Below are 22,741 nucleotides of genomic sequence, written 5' to 3' on the forward strand. Positions count from 1 at the left end.
ATTTATATTAATGATAATTTTGTATTCTTTTTTTTAGGTTTGCAGTTTGCAAGTTCAATTTAGTAAGTTCTTTCTGTTACACGAATCGTTTCCAGTGGGACATCTGAAATATGGCTGGCGGCTCGACTCATTCTTAATTCTGTGAAAAGTAAACCAGTATCATGGTATTAAACAGGCTGAGCAATAATACAATAATAGTTACACTATAGCTGTAGGATCTTTCCATTACTGGCATGACCTCAATACTATGGATGCAAATACGGGATATGAATCTGCCCTCCTAATCTACGGTGACAGAGGGGCGGCACTTTTTGTCAGTCTTGAGGTAGAAGAAATATATCAACATTTTATCCAAAGACTTTGGAAATAAAATCACAGTGAAATACTGTAGTCGTCGTGAAACAAAATACACAATACTGTTTATTGGATGCATGTACTGCCAAACAGCTTCATGACTAATGAAGTCCATGTTAAATTAGATGATTAGACCTAAAAATAGCAGTTTGCCCTTCTGGGTGCTAGGCTCAGGTTCCAGTTCTTTAGGCAAGGATGATAGACCTACAACGTGGGCCAGATCTGCTTACTTACAGCTAAACACACACACACACACACACACACACACACACACACACACACACACACACACACACACACACACACACACACACACCACAAGCATACTAAAGATTAACACAAGTAACCCTAGGATGCTTCTTAAAGTAGCCACACGCTGACAATGTCCATCCTTCTTCCTGTCCCCTGCATATGTTTAAGAAAACTCTGCACACAGACGCTGTCATTGACATCACAATGAACACTTCATTTAATGAAGTTCAAAGAAAAACCACATATCTTATTTCCATTCTATACCTTTATCTCCCAAATGGGTTTCAACAAACAACAAAATGAAAAACGACTCCACTCTCAAAAAAAATGTTGACCATTTTGGTTTGTTTCCCAGACTGAAAGCATCCAAACACTACCTAAAATACAGACTCTGTGGGTTAGGATGTGCCCGCGATCGGAAGGTCTTTGCCCTGGCCGACAAGGTGCCCCAGGGGTGCTGGTCGATGGGCGACCCTGCAGTGAGACCCCAAAAAACTTTCTCACCTGTATGTGTGTGTCTGTGCCAGAACAGGTCTGAGAACCGGGACAGGCAGGACGGATTGGGAAAGGTAAAGGCTGTTGATTGGGGATTGGGGGTTTGATGAGCCAATAGGTGGGCGAACAGCCTGTGGCCACACCCCCAGAGGTACCAGGCTAATAGGATAATCTGTCTAAGCATCTTTGGGTGATTATTTTTTGGGAGGAATGGGGGGATGGGAGGCAACGACACCGGCATGTGTATGTCCCATGGAAAGCAAGAGGTATGATTGAAAACACAATATTCCTCACAAATCTGAATAATGTAGCACTATTCTATTCAACTATTCAATCAGCACGTAGGATCAGAACTGTCGTAACACATTTGGAAATGTTGAATAGACTGGTGGGAGGCAAAGGATGAAACAGGCTGTTTCTGAAATGTACACAACGGTAGGTTGTCTTGGAAACAGATGTGAAAGGCTAAGCAAAAATAACATTATTGTTGTTTTTCACAATTCGTCGGATTAACATAATACTCGCTGCACGTCAGCATACATGTGGCGCTGAACCCTGACATACCAACGTGAATAACACAGATTTCTACCTTGACAACTCCCGCAAACTCCAACATGGATTCCCGAAGCTCCTTTTGGTCCCGAATCACACAGTCTTCCCTAAATCCTCACTAAGCCCGTCATTTGCCAAGAGTCATCAGTAAATCCTCCGATTCATACAGATAAAAACAAGTCACTGCAGTACACAATTCATTGCAGAGTATAAGCTTCTCAGTGAGCAAATTATTCTTACAGTGATTTTTTTTTATTACTCCTTCAGTGACGATTTATAACCTCAGTTATTTCAAAAATAGCTCACTTTCAATACATTTACTTTCATCTAGGTTCACTTTGACAAAATGAGAACAATTTCTAGCCAATTCAAGGTTCAATCTCTGGCCTGGATTCAGTTCCTGACTATCACTGAATGCTTTCCATATAAATATATTTTTACTTTACGAATAAGAATTTGTATATTAGTTCGGTAGGGGCCACATGGCGGCTTGGTGTGAAGCACGATTGCCTGACTCTGCCAGAGTACTGTGTGTTAGGAGTGTGCATGTTCTCTCCGTGTCATGTGGGTCTCCTCTGGGTTTTCTGATTGCCTCCTGTAGTCCAAAGACACGCAGTAGGCTAATTGGTGTCTCTCCTGCGATGGCCTGGTACCACGTTCAGGGGATACCCCTGCCTTGTGCCCTATGCTGCCTGGGATAAGCTCCTCGCAACATTAACCAGGATAAGCAATTAGCAGATGGAAAAATATTTGTTAACTTACTGGACATAATAGGGTTGACAAAGGACCACACATAAAAGCTGAACAGAAAATGAGATTCATACATTCTTATATTAAGATAAATAAATGCAAGATTTAGTGTCTTTTTTTCCACAGCTCTCACGCTGTTCGAAGAGTCTGTCAGGAACACACCAGTGATGCAAAGACAGTACATGGTTGGTCCTTCAAACATATCCCATGATTCCTTGCTTCATTGGCATGACCAGTCAAAGAGACAGCTTCTGCTGTTGTGCTGAAACGCACGGCTGCCTCTCTGAGTCACTCGCATTGTGCCTCCACAATATTTGGGTGACAGTTTTGCCCCTGTTCTTCTCTGAATGCACCTTTGCCAGTCGCTACAGCGCCAACTGGCAAGGCCCTTCGTCCTCCTGGGGGAAGCTGCATAATAATGTGCCCATAATAAATATTTTTTGAAGAAGTGCATTTGTGTCTCTATAGACAGAATGTAGCTGTTTTCCACTCTGGGTCTGTGCTTTAGACTCTAAGACAAAGGGAGCATTGGGGGAATGTGGGCAGCTGTCTCTAGATGCTGCGGGGGGATCGCGGACCAGGGGTGTGGGCTCGGCTGCGGCTCTTCCTCCCTCCCCCTCTGCCTCCTCCTTTGCCCTGGTTCCTTTTCTTCTGGCCTCCACCCCCACCCTTGCCGCCGCCTCCACGTTTGTGACTCCCATGGTCACCATGGATGTTCCCAGCTAGCTGAGCACAGCGCTGCCCTAGTGTTAGGGCGTCCTGGAAGGGCAGCTGGACGGAGGCGGGGCTGAGGACGCTCAGTGTGACGGTGACGGCGGTCCAGTGGAAGCCGTGTTCCTCCAGCTGGCAGTGATAGGTGCCCGAGTGGGCCGACTCTGCCCGTCGGATCAGGACCCCCCGCTCAATCACCACCAGCTGCTCCCCGGACACCACCTATAAAAGAAACGACACGGGTAGGCCTTACTGCCTGACCCTGGGCATGCATTTAACAAGACAGCATGCGACCTACTGGAATCGATTAGTGTTTCACAATCCTTGGGGACCCCTAGACAGTCTACATTTTTGCTCCCTCCCAACTTGCAGCCTATCAGGTGCACGGCACACCTGATACCAGAGGGAGCAAAAATGTGAACTGTCTGGGGGCCTCAGAGGACTGGGTTGAGAAACACTGTGCTAGAGGAACTGAACACCCACGAAAAGTGCACAATCTCATTCCTAACTTCTCCATTCCGAAAAATCTAATTGTAAGTAGAAGTAAAAAAGAGGCACTGAATTCACAGTGGGTGGGATTAACTTCACTGTGAATCACTGGCCCATTTCACTCACAGGAATCTGATAAAGTAACCAATGGGAAGTGGGCAGTGCACTGTATTCCTGCCCCCTGTGGTATTCTGGCATTGCTTTGGAACACTGTCGCTCACGGAAGGTTCCCTTGGGAAAAAGCATCCGGCAGGTGAGTGGGTAGCACGCCATGTGTGCACACCTGGTTCAGCTCGTGGCTGTTGCCTCCAGCCTCTTTGTACCAGGTCACAGTCGCATGCTGGGACTTGGGCAGGCACTCCAGATAAGTGCCGTTTCCTTCGGCGACCACCATCTGCCTCGCCTCTGTCTCCACCTGGAGTCCCGCTGTAAGCACACGCGTGGGATGCGTTAGAAGTGACAGACACTCCCAGCGTGGGAAAATGCCAGGGCCAGCAGGCTCCTCAGCCCCTGTCGGGAGAACCGGCCCAAGGCCGATGGAAGCCCTTATACCACCAGATTATGTAGCTTTACATAAACACTGTGTGGAGCCTCATCACACAAAAAAAAGAGAACCAGACATCATGGGAAAACAGTGTTAGGGGAGATTTTACGCAGTTTAAGATTCTGAATCCACTCTATCGCCTCCACTCTTACTCAGTCCACTCTGACTCCAATCTACTAGTAGCTTCTAATGAGAGAAACGTGGTCACCAGGCTGACCTCCTTGTCTGACGCACTCGGTCAGCGGATCTCCAGCATCGCCCGCCTGTCGGGCGTTTCTCCTGCGTTGGAGAGAAACATCCATTAGCCGAAATCAGCAGGACCGGGCGGAGCCTTGACACACGAGCATGGGGTTCTATGTGTATGGCGCGCATGTGTGTGTGTGTTTGAGTTACCTGCGTGACACCGGCATGTAGGGACTGCAGGCGTGGCCGTCCCAGGTACAGTACGGGTCTCTAGCGAGGCAGCACTCGGCACAGGCCTGGCCGTAGAGCTCGCACTGGAACAGAGCCAGCTGGGCCAATCCCTCCGCAGAGCCCACGAAGAGCCACTGCTGCAGTGCACACACACACACACACACACACACACACACAAACAGACCGACAATTCTTTAATAAACTGCAAATTACTTATATTAGTCAAGATCACATAAAATCCCAGAAAACAGATGTGCCCAACGTACAATATCATATAATAATATTACTAATCCCCATGTATTACAGCAATATTATTACTGAATTTATTGGGAACGCAGTCATTTCATAATCTGATGAAAACGACTGAAGGGTTGTTTTGCCATCGCTGCTTATGGAATCTGTGAAATATGATCTGTGGCTGCATCGTAACTGAAACTTCGTTGGTAAATTATGTCATGACCTTCGGCAGAGCGTCAGAGATGAGGCGTTATGTTACGAGGCTGGCAGCCAGCGTTAATAAAAGGCCAAACCGACGCTGGCATGCTAGCTGGAATCCGTGAATAATGTATGCTCTGACATGTTTCGTCCCTTTTGTGTTGCCATGGTGACGAGCTAGGGAACAATGCGTCGGGTATCTGTATTTTGTGACGTGTAGTGGACGTGGATGGGAGGGGTGGCGGGGGACCGGGGTATCTCAAACTCTCACCTGTGTCTTGGACAGGGTCATAGCAGTGATGGGTGATCTGCCCTGTGGATGCAGAAAAGGAAAGTGGGCTGAGATCAGTCGAGGCATTTTGGGAGGGAAGACAGCTAAGGATGTCTACCTGCTGGGAGGGAGCACTACTGAGTGTTTCCATGGAGATTTGCTGTCTTGCTGAGGTAGAGCCCACCCCCCTCACAGACAAACGGCATCTAACAAAGCATCTAACAGTTGTCTGTAAACACAAATGTTGTTTGCTTTGTGCTTATATAATCAGAGCACTAACATTGTCATTGAATGTGTTCTGTGTTTCCCAAAAATACCATATAATCATACAGATTCCTCTGCACTTCTGGACACAGAGCAGCAGACTACGCCGGTACCAAGCTGTGAGTGTGGGAGGTACCAACAGATTCAAGGTATGTTTTGATCAGAAAAAGACTGATTCTTCTGTAGAACTTACCATTTTTCTAAAGTGATTTCATTTAGTGTGGGCAAAGAGGCGCAAGGTGGTGTACAGCTGATGCAGCGATGATATAAAGATGGTGTTTGAAATTCAGCGTCTAAAGATGGCGTACCTTGAAGACCTGCAGCTGCTCCAGGGTCACCTCTTGGACTCCTTGGTCTCGGGGAAGGTGGATGGACTTCAGCACCTCACCTGAGTCTGTGGGAGAAGATTGAACATCATGCATACCGAGCAGACACAGGCATGCATGCGCACACATGCATGCAGCTCAGCTGCAGAATAACACACATGCATGCGTAGACACGCAAGAGGCCACGGTGCTGGTCACCAACCCGTGCCGACGAACAGGACGTTGTACTGCGCATCCACCGCCTCCACGCGGTCCACCAGCAGCCGGGTAAGCTTGTAGGGCACGCCAACCCGTACCAGTAGGGGGCGCCCTCCCAGGGGGTACACCTCCTCCAGCATGAGTGGGTGGGTGCGACTGAAGAAAATGACGTCGTCGGGATACTCGCGGGTGGAGAGGTGGTTGCCATACGTGCTGCTGGGACACTGACGAGGCGAGGAAGGACGAGATTAACGGCGGTGCTCCCGTTCTTCACGTACATCATCCTACCCGCACTGAGCCGCACTCAGCACCAGGCAGATCAGCACTGATCTTCTGCATCACAAGTTGGCATAGGGGCAGGGAGTGGTCACAACGTGGAAGGCTCTGGATTGGCCGGGCAATGGGGGTACTTACAGTGCCAGGACGGGGGAAAGGCACCTTGCCCGTGAACTCCGCCCACTTGAACTGTGGCCCCTCCTTGTGGGAGAAGCGACCCTTGAAGGCCCGGATGATGTCCTGCATTTGGTACGCGCAGACCGCTGAGCCATTCAGCACGTTGCTGTGGAGAGGAAGTGCAGTGACTCACCCTCTGCATTTCACCTTCACACACTGAGGCCCCCTTTGTTAGGGCGCCTGTGTGGCTCTGTGGGTTAGGCTACTGGTTCAGATCCCAAAGCTGCTAGAGTGATGTCATCATTGGGCCCCTAAGCCAAGCCCCCCCCACCCCCAAGTTGTTCCAGAGATTATCTAACCGTTTAACTGTTTGTCACTTTGACTAAACATGTCTGGTAAATAATTGTAAATTGCTGTTTTCATCTTATTCCGAACCTGCTGCGTCTTCCTAATACATTTGACAATCAAGAAAGTGTGATTTTTTTTTTACTTTACACTGCCCTTGCTGCGATTGCTCTGAATTCTGTCCTAATTAAGACAGTCACTTAAACGGATAAGTAATATCTAATCCTCGCACGGCCAGATGACTATCCCCAGGGTCCTGATTACTGCCCTAAATGAAGTCTGGTTCCTTTTCAGATGAATGTAGAGGGTGGTATTTCTGTCCCTTATAGCAGCCGAGGCGTCTGCAGTTACATCAAAGTTGTGGGGTGTGATAAACTTGCCCCCACACTCCCCCAGGCTACTAACACTGTTCAGACTGCACCCGTGTGAACGCTGCTGCTGGGATTAGCAGACTCTTAATCTGTACTGTCCCTGGATCACCGCAGGCTCACTAACCACACATGGGGCTTCTCGCTCGACATGTCACCCTGGCAGACAGCGGTCCGGTGAGGGGGTCACACACGCAGACGGCGTGTACACACACACACGCTCGCACAACGGCATGTTCAGTGAAAACACACATGCAGGACTCACACGTAGTATATGTGTCCCAGTACGCGCACACACACACACACACACACACACTGAGCACCGGACACGCATGCTGTGATCACACACAGACACACGCTGCGCTACATGCACGAGACACACCCAAAAACCACATAATGCAAAGCATATCTACACTAATGCTGATAGATCCCGATCGTCATGATGTGGACGGGAGGCTGAAATGGCGTCGTGTTACGGGATGCAGACACAGAACATGACAGCATGTATATTACGGGACTAGGAAGATGCCCTAATGCTCAGTGATTTACACGCCTCATAGATGTCCCTCTTGATGTACTAGGAGATTTATTAAAGCAATGTGGTCTTTTGTGAAATAAGATGCAGGGTTGCCAGCCCTCACGCATCTGGCATAGTTCTCAGGCTTTCAGACTCTCATGCTCACCCAAGAAATGTTACATCAAATCTATATTATTACATTAAAAACCTAAAATTAGCTATATAAAAGGCATTGGGGTAGTTTGCAAACCCTACAGACTATTTACAAGGCAATAAAACTGTCACATACATGTAAATGTGTGTGCAGATTTGTCTTTAATTGAAAATCTCACTCTATCCAGCTGACCAAAGTTGGCAACCCTGAGATGTATCACTATATAGTCATGAGTCAATGATTTCTTCAGTGAAAATAACCAGGCTCTTTTAAGAGGGTGGAGTCGCTCAGCTGTGCTAGTGATCAGAAGGTTGCTGGGTTAAGCCCAGTGGTTGACAGAGTGGTTTCACCACTAGACCCTTAGCCAGAATTGCTTTAGGGACTGGCTGTCCCTGTCTTCATAATTGTACGTGGCTTTAGATACTGCTCTTTTATCTAAATGCTAACGTCTGACAGGAGTGTCGCTAGAGATTTATGAAAAGGGGGGCTAAGCTTTAACAAGGGGCGTCTGACTATAATGAAAATGAATGAGAGCACGCTACATAAACTCATTAGTGTAGATTTATTTGAAGGGGCTAAAGAATATTTTAGGGGGGCGAAAGCCCACCAAAAGCAGCCCCGATGGCTCTTTTTGAGAAAATGTTCATACACACAGACTGCCTGGAATTAGAAGCGATTGCTCACCTGGTTGTGGTAAAAAGACCATAGATGAGAGGGTCGGTCTTGTCCTTCCCATGCAGGAGGAAGATGTCCTCTGCAAGATATAAAACAATAAAGTTCTTCCAACTTTCATGGGCATGTGCGTTTCTACCTGCTCGTCTGGGCTACATGTGTGTGACCGTATTCTGTCCAAGCTGCCAGAAGTGATTTACAGGAGATTTATGTAAGCGGACGTGCTGCCAAGCCGGTGGGCAGGTAGCTGTACGAGGAAGATCTAGCCGTCGGCTGAAGCGGGCCGTTTTGTCAGAAGCACTTGATGTACATGCACGACCTCTGTGTGACCTTTCTAGAGATCAACTGCTAACATCTCCACATGGCTTGGAAAGTTACTGGGAGTTGCTGGGATTTATTCAGGCGACAGGAAGCCCCTCAGTGAAACGCAGACGGCTGTCCTCCAAAGCTCCTGTTTGAGTGCTGGTGATGTTGGAGGAAAGTCCTCCCACTTCAGTGCTGAAACCTGGCTCGAGGTTCCAGGTTGTGGGTACGTTTGTGTGGGACGTGCTGAACCGCAGGTTGTTGTGCTGTGGTGGACAACGGAGCGGAACTGCCTTCTCACATTCCTCTCGTTCTTGTTCGTTCAGGTGGCCACGATGGAATCTGTCCCTGCTGGCAAAGGGGTGATGCGGCGAGGGGGGGGGGGGGCTATCTAATCTAATCTCCACTGGTTGAATCACTTGGACCGCTGCCGCCACTGTTCCTGCTTCCGTACCTCCCCAGCGTGCTACCAGCTCTCTCCTGCACCCCCCCACAAACATATCCCCCACTTCTACACCACATATATTTTTATTTGCCTTTTTTCTGCTCCTCTTTCTCTCCTGACCTTTGCTCTACTCCAGACTGTGCTGTATCTCTCCCTGCATAAAAGGATGTCTTCCCTGCTGGGTGAGATATGTTTGTCTTACCTGCATCACACCCCCTCCTGCCTTCAGCCCTTATACTGCATATCATCCTGCCCCCCCTCACCCCAGGTATCATCCCCAAGGGCTTGACCCTGCCCCCCCCCCCCCCAACCCCCCGCATCTGGAGTGGGGTGATCTACGGTCTGGAATGAGGGTAATGTCTGAGCGGGCAATCAACTACACGGGCCACGGCTCCTGAAAACACCCCAGCATCCGGAAAACATTATGAAAAATGCCCCTAAAAGTTTGAAAACCATGTGGTGTCCCAGCACCGCGACCTGAATCCCCAGTCTCAACATGACAGTCTGATCCCTCTGAGTCAACGCCATCGTCTGGCCAGATGTTGATCTAAGTAGCTTTCAAGATTGTGGGTTGCCCTTCTAGGTCTTTACGATATTTCCCAGTGTTTTGTTCACCCATCCACAAAGCTGCACGTATCTTCTTACACGTTTACATTATAATCGAGATACCGGTCAAATGAATGAATGAGCGAGTGGTCACACCACTCTGCCCGTGTATTCGCCACTCCGCGCTACCCGCATTGGATGATGGGATACGCTGTTTTTACGGCCCGCAGAGCACGACATAAACATGCGGCTCCGAATTCCTGCAGAGATGGCATCTCCCTAGATTAATCATCCCTGCAAAGTTTTGAAATCCACATCTTCTTCCCTGTGGTCACCCCTGCGTTCCTCCCGCATTTGCAGAATCCAGGGGAACGGGAGATGTTTATGCGACAGTAACGGCACCAGACCATCCCCAAATAATCAGGATTCCCAGTTCCTCACTCCTCTCTGATCCTAAAACTCATGCTGCATCCCTTCTCTGACCAGTAGGGGGCTCTCTTCGATAGACCCTTTCTACTTCCAGCAGCATTGGGAGTCCGTGACCGACGTGCCCTAACGGTATACTGCATATCTGATTTGTGGGAGATGTTCCTGGTGTATGTGTATCTGGGGAGTCATGTTTACACCGTCTGCTTCACTGTTTACACAGACGGGAATGGGGGCTGCGCTGTACGCAGCCGGCCTGCGATTCCATCGCAGTCAGACACACCGAGTCCCGTAACAAGTGTCAACAGGGCACCCACAAACAAATATGTGGTGGATGGTAACTTGTACTGTTGCGGATAAGGGTCAGGATGAAGAAGACGGAGCTCTCCAGCAGTAAATAACTTTCTTTTTAGCTATGGGCCGGGCTTTTATCTTTAAAACTCTGTGAAATGTGTACAGCTACCCTAAAGTTTGGGCTGAAGTTGTGGCATGCGGTTATCGCGCGGTCATGTGATGAAGCCAGTGTACGTTGTGAGCGTGCTCAGTCTGTGGCACGATGCAGGTCTGGCACTCACGTAGCTGGTCGAAGTACGTGTGAATGCCGTCGTCCCCTGGGATGGAGCACACCATGCGGGCCTTGAGGAAGGTGCTCCACTTGTTCACAAGGCTGCGCTGACCGCCAATGTCATTCTATAGGAAAGAAGACGCCCTCTTATTACACATGTGCTTCACGCTGAATGCCTTGTGATGGAATAGCATCCCGTTCAGAGGGTCCCCTGGCGTGTGCCCTCTTCTACCTGGGGTAGTCTACATAAGCAATAGAAAATGGAAGATGGATGGATGCATGTGTAGATTAAGAAAATTTGGCTTTGCAGTGTCTCTCAACTCGGTTTCCATTTATCAGCCAAACTATTCTAATATACTGTGTTCTTTTTAAAAGCTTTTCCATATATTCTGATGTGAAGTAAAATCTGTTGTACATACTGTAGTAGATTATTTCTTGACTACATGCTTGAGATACCCTTGACAGTCCACATTTTTGCTCCCTTCCAGCTCCCAGTGCACCAGGTATTCGGTGTTCTTGATTAGCTGTGAGGTGGGAGGGAGCAAAAATGTGGACTGTCTGGGGGTGCCTCGGGACTGGCTTGAGGAATGGAGGTGAGGACAGGGGTCTAGCTAAGGAAGAAATGGCGGCTAGGGAGGGCTGAGGGGTACCTTGCAAACTCGTGCCACTCTTGAGTAGATCACCCTCCCAGGAGCTCCTTCAGCCTCCTGGGCCCACTCAGTGAAGAACAGGTAGACCTTGTCGTCCTCTGGGTTGTCGCTCTCCGGCACGGTGGCTACTTTCACAAACTGGGCATCTGGAGGGGAGGTGACGGACAGGTCAGGGAGCTCTGAGGGTTGAGGTAGACACCGTCTTCATTACCCAAGGGACGGCTCCTCACCCTGAAGCCAGGTGGTGTCGTACTGCTCGGTGCGGATCACGTGACGGCTGCCCAAGGTGCGGAAAAAGGCGGAGTCCCGGCTCATGAAGTCAGAGGAAATACCGGCGTACAGCTCCCCATCTGCAGGTCAGAGAGGGGCTGGATGTAGTCTACATAGACGGCCTTTACATCCAACTGTAACTCATTCTGCGTAGATGACTTGCAAACACACCTGCATACACACACGCGTACATACCTATAATGGCTGATGCGGTTCTCTGATGTGGATCATAGGGACACTTCCCCTTCCCGCACTCTGTCTGCTCTGAGGTCACCTCTCCCTCACCCTGCTGAGTAGATCCAGCTAGTTACCACTTGTAGCCAGACGCTCCTCAAGAAATCTTGAAAAAGTTTTGACAAGGTGCCGTTCGTAACCTTAACTACGCCGTGCAACCGTCAGTATGCCCGGGTCATGTTACTGCTCAGCATTTTCTGTCTGAGACTGAAGAAGCTGAGTGCTTTGAACTTGTCTTTGTGAGACGGCCTTCAAAGACCAGCTATCGTTCTGCAAGGCTTCCCTTCACTGACATACTAAAAAATTAACGAGTCCTGACAGCTCAGCAACTTCAATTTCAATACAAAAATCATGAACAATGTCGTGATTATCTGTGTGCCCTTTATACCAGCGTTTCTCTAACTTATTTGTCCTGGAGACCAGTCATGTCAGCTTTTGGGGCTGCAGGGCCCTGCATAAACGCCCCCCCCCCCCCCCAACTGCAGATAGATAGTATTATTGTTATTATTATTATCATTATTATACCTGACCTGATCTGACTGAATTTTGATTGGTGCAGAAGCCAGTCTCCGCAGCCCATAGTTTGAGAAACGCTGCTTTATTCTATTCTTGCAGCTCACATCCGTACTTTCCCAGTGACTTATTTATCCTCAGCATGTTCCAGAAAGAAAAATAGCACACAAGGCGCACAAGGTTTAACTTTAATACAAATATATGATAGATCAGATTTTGTGGGGTACAGTGAACCAGATTTACTGCCAAGGAGTGAAGGAATGAAACTGAGGGAAACATTTGGTTAAATAATTCACACGATTGATTTCCTGTAACATTGAGGTGGTTCCTAATTGATTTGTTAGATGCCTACTGTGTTGTATCAGGATATGATTCTATGACTCTTCTGATTTGCTCTCTCCTGCTCTCTGTTGCAGAGTAGTATCCAAAATGAAAATACTGACATTTTACTCAAACCGGGGTGTGTGTCTATGTGTGTGTACATGTGCATGCCAGTGCTATCTACAGGAGACGCTCCCCAATCTATGTCACCATGCCTCTTCTGATAAGTGCAGTGACTGCTATCTCCATTATAAATTATCTAAAAATTTTGATAAGCAGGACCAGATGTGCCAAGATGTACCATGTGAAATTCTTGGCGAATAGAACTTACTCGGATTTGGAAACGTTTTCGTGTCTTTGCGCTATTTTGGTGCGTGAGGGAGCATTGCTGTCAGAGATGGAAACTGACTGACCCTTTGATTGTGGTGGAAGTATGTTGATGTTTCATTTGAAATCCTCCACTCTGTGGCATTAAGCCAAGACTCCTACCCCACTCTAAGTTCTCTGTCACCACACCTCGTCTCTCACCCCGTCTGCCTCCAGTCTCAGCCTTAATGCCTTTGAGGAACCTCATTCCTGAGCCACAATCTTCTCGCGTTCTCTCCTTAAACTGGGTTAATGCTAGTGATGCCTCACCAGGGATTCGCATTAATGGGAATTTTCCCCAATTTCTCAAAGTGGACCAACATTTGACCAGCAGGAAGTATAATCTGTGACAGCTCTCCTTGTTCAAAGCTCCTTGTTCCCTATCCCAGTCCATCAATCTGAAGACTCTTGAAAGCATATCTGCTCCAGACGAAGCCTGCTGGTAGAAGGGTTCCGTTTGAGCTGCCTTACTACGCTATTCTGTGCACAATCATGATGCACTCCAGCAAGCGTATTCTCAAATCCATTTCTATCTAATCTTCGTCATGCATTTTAGCTCATTAAGCTCTCTATCCTAATATATCAGTTTATCCAAACCTGCTTCTTCTCAGCATGTTTCTTTTTCTTCTAAGAAAGAGACATTGATATGTGAGTGCGCTTTTTTTTTGCATGAATAACTTCAATCAGTTCTCACTTTCCTGACTTTTCAACAGAGGATCCGCGGAGGAGCCACAGTTAAATGTATCAGCAGGGCTTCAGCCTCTGTGGCTTTGAGAGATAGAATCAGGAAGAGATTAGCTGGCTTTTCCATCTATCTAATTTCAGGAATATGTGTCACCTTTTCCACTGTAAGACAAGTCAGCATGTTGGTCCTTACACAGTGTTTAATGTTACCAGGCAACAAATTAGATGAATACAAGGGTAGCAAATTAAATTAAGGCGAGACTTGGACTGTACCTTGAGGAACACCTCTGTGGGGATAAAAGCACACCGTGGGTTGAAGGCCCCCGTGCCGCAGACATACAGGTGGGTGTGATTATAGGGTTGTAGCACACGTAGGAAGTTTGCACACTCCAGCTGTCAAAGACAGACTTTCGCTGTTAGAGATATGACATGCTGGAATATTCCTACTGTCAGAGAGAGGCGTCCAACACAATCCCAGCATCAATGAGACCAAATGCAAGTCTGACTGAACAGTGGACAGTGTGCATGATGCTGCTAATAAAAAATCTCTGTGATTTATTATTAATCAAGCAATGTGACTGTAGATCACTGCCGGTGTGAGTGGGGAGGGAAATCATCAAGGACCCGTGCCAGAGGCTGTTCAAACTGCTGCCATCGTGGAGGCAGTACGGCAGGTATGAGGACCAGTTACCGGTCCTAGACGATGTTGCGAGCATCACCTCCCGTGACCCCCATCTGAGGCAAATTGAAATTAGCTGGCAAGTCTGCACCGCCTCAGAAGTTTGGCGCCCCAGGCCGCTACCCATGTTGCCTATAGCGGGGTCTCCCAACCTGGTCCTCGGTGACCCACAGATGCTCCACGCCTTTGCTCCCTCCAAGCTCCCTGCCAGACAGTCCTCATGCCTGAGGGAGCTGGCAGGGAGCAAGAACATGGACTGTCTGCGGGTCCCTGAGGACAGGGATGGAAAACACAGCCCTACCGGATTGACGGGCCCTGGGGCCCAAAGCAGCAGGCTCTGGGACTAGCTCTTCCACCAGAGCATCAGAATGCTATCAACTCTGGCCAGTGAACACATTGACTGCCTATTACAATGGTCCATTATACGTATTCATTTGTCTGTAAAGCTGCACACTATTTATTATTACGATGTTGCATATGTATTATTCTTGATTGTACTGTTGTGAGTCTTTCACACAAATGTTTAACTTTTCTGCACTCTACCAATTGTCAAGTGATGCGACAAATAAAGTGATGTGATTTGAGTACCGCTAATAAAGAAGATACTAATGTAGCCTGAGTGATTACCAGATCGAGTGTCATTAATGAAGAGCCTGACAATAGAGCCAACGTGAGATAGTAACTCACCTCAGCATCCTTCCCGGCCATCAGACACTCCTGAATCCGATCGGAACTGGCAGGCCACCGCAGCTGAAATGAGAATGAAGACGGCGAAGCACAGTCAGGGGTGGATAGGTACGGTATCCGCAGGATTCTGGCCCGGCTACCATGCGCCACATCAGGTGTGACTTCATGGCTGAAACACCATGACCCTGATTCTCTGCGCTAATGTGTCCATTCATTTATGTTCTCCTTCGCCCCACGTTAGCGAATATGTCGGGAACGAAGACAGAGGAAGGGCCCCCTGAGAAAATGACAGACGGGACCGTCTGACTCCCCAGGAAAAAACCATCTGTCACGGCCTGAGGGACCCGCCAAATGAATCAAATTCCCACATAATAAACGACATGCTTAACTCATAATTCATTTTACCTTGGATTATTAGTATCGGTGGCAAAAGTGTAGCTGCATTTTCATTACTGAATATAATTTGTGGCCCGCTAGTGCATAGCATAATTTCTACTGCAGTGCCTTATAATGCTCATTACAATTGTAAATTTACATTATTAACTACCTCTGGTGAGGTATTGTCGATTCTAGATGAAAAACATGCAAAATTAAAACCCCTGGCAGAAGGAGATCTAATTTAGAGAAAGTCGGGAGAAGAGAGAGACGAGAGGAGAAAGAAATGAGGAGAAAATGAAAGATGGTGGAGTGCTTGATGTGGGCAGCTGATGGAAACGCTTAGATGGCAGGAATCCTGGGTGGCGGTTAGAGGGGCGTAATTAAAGGGTAGCTGCAGTAATTAGGCTGCTGGCCGTGGGGGGGGGGGGGGGTGTCCCCACACGGAAGCCTGCAGTGTTCCACATCCTATTTCTGTACCTTCTGAGTGTGCGTGTCCATGTGCACCTGTGTGTGTGCTTGTGTCGGCCAGGAAGTGTCTGTCATTAAATTTGTTTATACTCTTCCCTGGAGATGTTGGCCAACCTATAACCACTCATAGCTACAGAGGGCTTTGAGATGAAGGTATGAAAATAAAGAATAAAGTGTCGAAGTAAAGATATGACCATGTACAGCGGGGCAGTTCTGGTCCTGAGGGAGGGTCTTGCTACCTCACTGCTTTCCTTTATGTTCAAAGCTCATGCTAAATCAACCTGGTCCATCTCCCAGCTGTCCTGCTCTTCCAGTTATCTGGAGGTGGATAATTCTGGTCCAGAAAGTAAAAATCCAGACCAAGATTTCGTTCCAACCAATCAGCTGAGTACTGTGTGACTGTGACTCTTTATGCTGAACTCGTTGGTTGGAACAAAATCTTGGTGTGGATTTTTACTTTCTGGACCTGAACTATACATTTCTGCGGTTATCCATTGCCGTGTTTGGTTATTCATGCTGGTTATTCACCTGTCACCATTTTGCATCCTCACATAATAGTTCACCTTGCATCAAAGCTACATGCCATAAATATAGCAGCCTATACGATTCCATGCTATTCATTAGCTGGACCACATTTACTGGTCTTTGCTAACCCTGCTACTTTCCCTCTCATAACCCAAAAGTACGAAAATTCATTGTACATTGTACATAAAATCTTATAGCGATTCCATCACGTAAACCTGTTTTTTTTCTGTCTGTGTTTTAACAAATGTTTAGCTTATGCTGTACATCTGTCAGTTATTCTATACTGTATCTAATTTGTGCTGTATCGGTGTCAGATGGGTGTGTGCAAATGTGTGGGTGGATCAGAATGAAAAGCACTCTTCCCCAAGTGCCGTATGGCGCTCATTGAAGCTCATGAAGGAAGAAGAAGAGAGAGACTAATGGCACAAACACTGAGGGCGTGTGTGGTAGTAATCATCTTTCTCATGTTGGCATGGGTATTGTGTATTGAGAGACTAATTTCCTATTCCCATTCAAACACCCATTGTGAATGCGCCCTACAATGAGAGCATTCAGTTTCATTGATAATAGGTTCGCGGTGGATGATTCAATGCTAAATGTCCTCATCTGGTCAGCAAAGTTACACAGATTCTGTTTGTGACAGTTTCCTGTATTGCTGGGGTTTGCTAATTTTGTGTTTCTGTTTCAGTTTTTACACTGAATATGTGCCAAAAGAATTATTCTGGTTTTGTTCCACAGTAATTCTTTGGATTCTCTTAATCTGTTCCAGTAGAGTACTACTGGTTCTGTGCATCTTCCCCCAGTACAGCACTGTTACCAGCTCAGTAAAGTGTTCCTCTGTTTCACAGTGCCACAATGATTTGGTTCTTTCCCAGATGTTACATGATCCTCTCCCAAACATGCAAGAGTTTAATTTAGAATCTGTTTTCCACGTTACTGAGGTGCCAATATTGGGCAGTAACCCCAATGCAGATGTGACTCTAGGTCCTCACCATGCGGGGCCTTTGTGTGATGTCCTCCAAGCTTGTGGCCAGCAGGTGGTCCTTCATGGCCACGTAAAGCTGTTGTTGATCTTCGTTCGGGAGCAAGGAGTACAGATCCCCAGCCAGCAAGGGTAATGTGAGCAGGCGGCCATTTTTCACAAGCTCTGTGAGAAAACAAACATGTTTGCTCAAACTAAATCAGTGTTTCCTTCCAATTTATATGTCTGGTGAGAAAAAGATAAGGGGAAAGCAATGTGAGGAAGACCTTCAATCGTGCATTGAATCAACAAGGGGAAAATTAGGCTTCTATCCAGGGTGACAACAACTGTGAACCTGTCAATAGAATCTGACAGTGAGAAACACAACCAACACTAATCTCTTTAAACAGCTTTCTACATTAATAAGGGACCAACATAAGTCTTACTGTACATGGTGTAAGTCTATGAAAGCAATGGACAATACATCACAATTTGAAAAGATAACACAATTAAAGCACAGCACTAAACAAAATCTTTACATTAATTATAATTATTGGGTAAACACTTTTGACATACAAGCGAGGGCCATGAAACTGGGCTAGCCAGTCTCTGAGACATTTGGGGTTAAGGGTTCGATGGTGAACACCCTGCCCATAAACCAAATCAAAAATGAGACGTAAAATTTGCTTTGCAGCATTCATGGTGTACATAAATAACCAACGATGACCTTAAAACAAAAAAAAAATATCAGTCATTGAGAGTTTTGTAAATGTAAAAATTGTATCAACACGAATCGTAGAGAATTAAGGTGACGTAGAAAATGGGCTTCGCCGGAGTTGAATGAACGTCATAAAAGTGTGCATAATATAATCCTTATTATTAAACTATAATACTGGACAAGCTAATAAAATCAAAAACACTGGATTTATGAAATACTAAGTATCCCGAAATTTATCAAAATGCAATTAAAGTAAATCTCCCGTTTGTTTGAAGAAAAACGACTGGCTTTCCAAAACGCAGCTGAAATCCTACCAAAATATGGTGCACAGTTGGCGATGAAACCAAACATCTCTAGAGCATACATGTGGTCTAACATGGTCGATGAAAGCAATTCATCATCAGCGACTGCTGTAAATATTCGGTCTATCACTGCACACTGGCTTCTCTCCCATCTGGAACTGATACATTACAGAAGGTCTTCAAAATGAATTCAAGTTGAATGTCTCCTAAATCATCATATTTAGGGTACACAGCTATCCCTGTGTACCCTACACCACCCAGTTGATGAAACTGAACCAGAAGCATCTTTACTGGTGCCTTTGAATGACAAAGGGGAGAAACCAGAGACAATTATCACATCTGGTTCAAACAGTAACAAGGCAGCTACAGTAAGCAACGCCTTGAAAGTGCCCACAGCCTGAAGTGAGTCGACCGACACAATTACACACACGAACGTTACACATACAGTTTTGTTCAAAGACATGGATACAAATGACAAAGGAAAAACACACTCGATCCCACTCCTCCTACAGGTCCCACTCTGCCTTCCCAAGGATTTTTGGCAAGGGTCCGACACTGAGCCCTCGCTTCCCTGGCTTACCCTTACGTGCCTTCTCTACCCACCTGGCCCTGAGTGGGCTGGGGTGACAAAAAGAATATTTTTAGCCTTCCTGCAGAGTCCAGCCATTATTAGATTACCAGAGTCACAAGTTGCCACTGATGGGCCTATCTGTGATTAGAGCAAATGTGCAAGCTGTGATACAGCTCAGAACATTCCAGAATCAGGAGGAGACAATGGACCTTTGGAGTAAAACACTCGTACCACGCATATGTCTATGTTATTTCATCAAGAACATGCATTATATAGTCTAGGACCAGACGTGTCGTTAGAGATTATGGGCCCCGTGAAAGCATATCATATTGGGCCCCAAACCCAAACCAATCATATTATGTTCCATTTTTTTTTAGCGCCTCTGTTGCTTAGGGGCCCATAGAATCATCCCCCCCCCCTTTTTAGGCACCCCTGTCTAGGACTAAAAATGATACATTGGAGGGCATACCATACATAAAATAATCAGAAGTATACAGACTTTTCCCAAAGATCATTTACATTTACATAATACATAATTTTGATTGATCAGACATGCTCTCTTTAGACCGGGCAGTTGGCCCGGTGTGAATATGAATGCATATCATTGCGGACTGCATTTATCTTAGCGTGACAGTACCCCCCGGGGCCGCCCTGCCATCCTGCCGCTTGCAGCTTTTAAACTCCAGACGAATAAAACAACCTGTTGCCATGGAACAGAGATTCACCCGGTACAGCTGGCTTGTTGCCAGGGGAGACCAAATGGCCAAAGAGAACTGGTTCATTGCCAGGAGGAACCGGATAGGCAGGTAAGGGTTTCGTCGCTATCAGAAATAGCAGCCTTAACAATTCGCACTCCTCAAGTCAGACACGTCGTGAGGATGGCCAAGCGAGCAGCAGCGTCCGCTCATTGACTTCAGGGAAACTTTGGACAGATGTAACACCAGTTCCTTTTTGCAATTTCACACACTTGTACACACTAGCATTCACACCTATTCTTCCCACCAGACACACGCACGCTCAAAAAAGAAGCACATATTGGCCATCTCCCATTGCTGCCTAAGAGGGTTCCTACACTCTTAAGACTGAATTAAAGGCTTCAATTGCTTTTATTTGTTTTTAAACTGCAGAAAGGCCTTCTGCCAGTATATATATCTGACATAGTTATTCAAAGGCTGCCAAAAGGAGCACCCAGATCTGCCAGTAAGGCTATATTCCCAGGAGAGTGAATTATATAAATAAAAAGACCCTTTTGTTTTGTCTACTTTCATTTTGAATCTTCCCACCACTTGCCAAAATCTCCCCGAAAATTATGCTCTAAATTACACTTCAAAAAAATGTATGTTGCATTTAATGCGCAAGGTGATGCATGCATAGTTTTGCCTTAGATTTTATTGACCTACTGCGTGTTCCTTGTAAAGAACATGTTTTGACATGAATGAATAATTATATCCTGAATTGGGAGCGCTTAGTATTGGGGAAAAATATAAAAGCAGCTGCACACAGAAAGTTAGTTATGATTTAATTGCTGCTAAACGTAAGTGGCTTTGCAATCTAAACTGCGTGCATCGTTCATCGCAGACTGCTACTTTATAATTCAACACAGCCCTCACTGCGGCGTAACACAATAGCTGCGAAAGTGCAATGCTCCCAGCACACGTTGGTGTAACCAAACACCCTACTTCCAGTCCTCTCCTCTAGAAGCACCCCTGGGGAGTATTTCAGCCCCCCCCCCCCCCAAGATAAAGGGGTGAGAAAGTATAGTGGTGTGATGGAACATGTCTTCACCAGGACAAATAAGAAGACAGGGCATGGTGGGACAGGGAGGAGATGGACAGAAACAGACAGCAGGGAGAATGAAAGGCAGGAGATCCCCAGACCGACGTTACCTGTGTGGCTGAACTGCAGGCGTGGTTGAGAGGGTCTCCAGGGCCCTGTCAGCCCCCTGCCCAGATAGGACAGGAGCAGCAGAGGACCTAGCATCCACATGGCTCCAGTGAGTAGTGAAAAGAGCAGAGCAGAGACACCTTTTTCTCTTACAAGCACACCCCCTCCTGCTGTGGGAGAGTCAGTCCCTGCTGAGTCTCTACACGGTGACACCTCTTTACCTCACCGCCGTTCTCCTGTGGACTCCGATCGGAGGCAGCGTGCGCTCTGAGACGGCTGGCTGTCGCATGCGGGAGAAATCCCAAATTACAGGCCACGCCCCATACATGTGCGCACACCCTCATCCCCATCTCTCGCTTTCTCTGTCTCTCTCTCTCTCTCTCTCCCTCTCATGAAATACTCCTACTAGCCACAGACACGCAACAAACCTGGCAATTCCCAGCAGTGTAAAAAAAATATATATTACTGAAAAACAGAACCTGTAAACTAGAGTACATCATCTTATTTCCCATCATTCTGTCTCCTTCACTTCTCTGTTTTGTACCACCCACACATACACACATTGTGGCCGTTGCCATTATTATTATTTGACATCAACTGTGCTTATAATTCACTTTCTTTCTTTGTGTCTAATACTCTGCATCCATTAAACCAGCCAGTGCTGTCAGTTATGAATGAACTGATCACTGCTCTCTATCCCGAGACCTGTACCGCAAGCTGACTCATAAAGGGAAGCTGCCCTCTGGTGACCAGTTGAGGTAAGTACCTTTTAAGGGCTGCTACCAAAAGCCTTTGTGATTTGAGAAATCTGGCTATATATATATATATATATATCCGTTCATATATGTATAGCCAGATTATCCTTTGTTTCACTTATTAATATTTATAAATATATATTTGTGATGTTTTTGTTTCAAGATTAGAAAACTGAACAAGCTTGATCCAGACATGATAAACGGCTGTCACCAGAGCTTGTTGTACACACAGCAATGAAGGAACCATTTGGAACCAGTAGCACTGTTAACCAAAACGGAATATCAACCAATTAGTTGGGATTTTGGCAAGATATATCGGATTTAAATTATAATTGGAAATAGAGCAAAGAACAGAACAGACTAATATCAGTACTGGAGGCAGCTGAGTCCATGGTCCTCGGAGAGTAAGATTCCAGCCCCAAGAGGGCCGACGAGGACGGATAATTTGATGATTTGAAGAACTGTGACTCCACTTGGTCTCTCTAACAATACGAATAAACATAATCCTGCTCTGATTCAGTACTGCAGTGAAAAGGACCCAGAAGAGGCCGTATCAGTCCTCTTAATGAAATACATAGCACTGCCCTAATTTCTAACCTTATTACTAATGATGCCATTTTACATTACATGTCAAGGTAATAACACTTCTTGCACAATGACAGGAGTGACAGCAATCACTCAGCAAGGCTTATAATCCACAGGTTCTGTGCAAATTAGGGTCAGTGACATTCAATTAGGCTGCATATTATCTGTGGTTATTCTGCACCAGATGGTCCCCCACACCTAGCATGAGTGGTTCCCAAGCTTTCAGTGGCTTAATTCATTAAATTTCTCACATAGCTGCAGGAGCTGTGTTCCATTGCAGTATCACTATAGCATTCAGACCACACCACTGTTATAAAGTGGCTGATTCATTATATTGATATTTTAGGATTCAAACCCAGCTGTTAAAAGTACTGTTCTAATTCAGCAGGTAACTTTTTGGG

General features: G+C 46.5%; 1 protein-coding gene across 4 annotated transcripts; it reads right to left on the bottom strand.

Moving 5' to 3' along the window:
* Nucleotides 1–391: 391 nt before the first annotated feature.
* Nucleotides 392–21,304, bottom strand: sema3h (sema domain, immunoglobulin domain (Ig), short basic domain, secreted, (semaphorin) 3H). 4 transcript variants are annotated; one of them, XR_007398602.1, is made up of 18 exons: nucleotides 21,003–21,303; nucleotides 17,557–17,711; nucleotides 15,194–15,256; nucleotides 14,101–14,220; nucleotides 11,905–11,998; nucleotides 11,670–11,789; nucleotides 11,440–11,585; nucleotides 10,800–10,914; nucleotides 8,517–8,586; nucleotides 6,470–6,614; nucleotides 6,060–6,279; nucleotides 5,840–5,925; nucleotides 5,268–5,309; nucleotides 4,541–4,698; nucleotides 4,365–4,426; nucleotides 3,887–4,029; nucleotides 621–3,336; nucleotides 392–590 (listed from the first exon to the last, which is right to left on the bottom strand). XR_007398602.1 is itself a non-coding variant. In XM_049017841.1 (17 exons), the coding sequence occupies exons 1-17, from the start codon at nucleotides 21,100–21,102 to the stop codon at nucleotides 2,956–2,958; spliced, it is 2,217 nt and encodes a 738-aa protein (XP_048873798.1). In that variant the 5' UTR covers nucleotides 21,103–21,304; the 3' UTR covers nucleotides 392–2,955. The 4 variants fall into 4 exon arrangements, 3 of the variants coding, with proteins under 3 accessions (XP_048873798.1, XP_048873799.1, XP_048873797.1); XM_049017841.1 differs by having other exon boundaries at nucleotides 392–3,336; nucleotides 11,905–11,995; nucleotides 21,003–21,304; XM_049017842.1 differs by having other exon boundaries at nucleotides 392–3,336; nucleotides 4,541–4,695; nucleotides 21,003–21,304.
* Nucleotides 21,305–22,741: the final 1,437 nt, after the last annotated feature.

This window comes from Brienomyrus brachyistius, chromosome 6 (genome assembly GCF_023856365.1).
Source record: "Brienomyrus brachyistius isolate T26 chromosome 6, BBRACH_0.4, whole genome shotgun sequence".
Lineage (NCBI taxonomy): Eukaryota > Metazoa > Chordata > Actinopteri > Osteoglossiformes > Mormyridae > Brienomyrus > Brienomyrus brachyistius.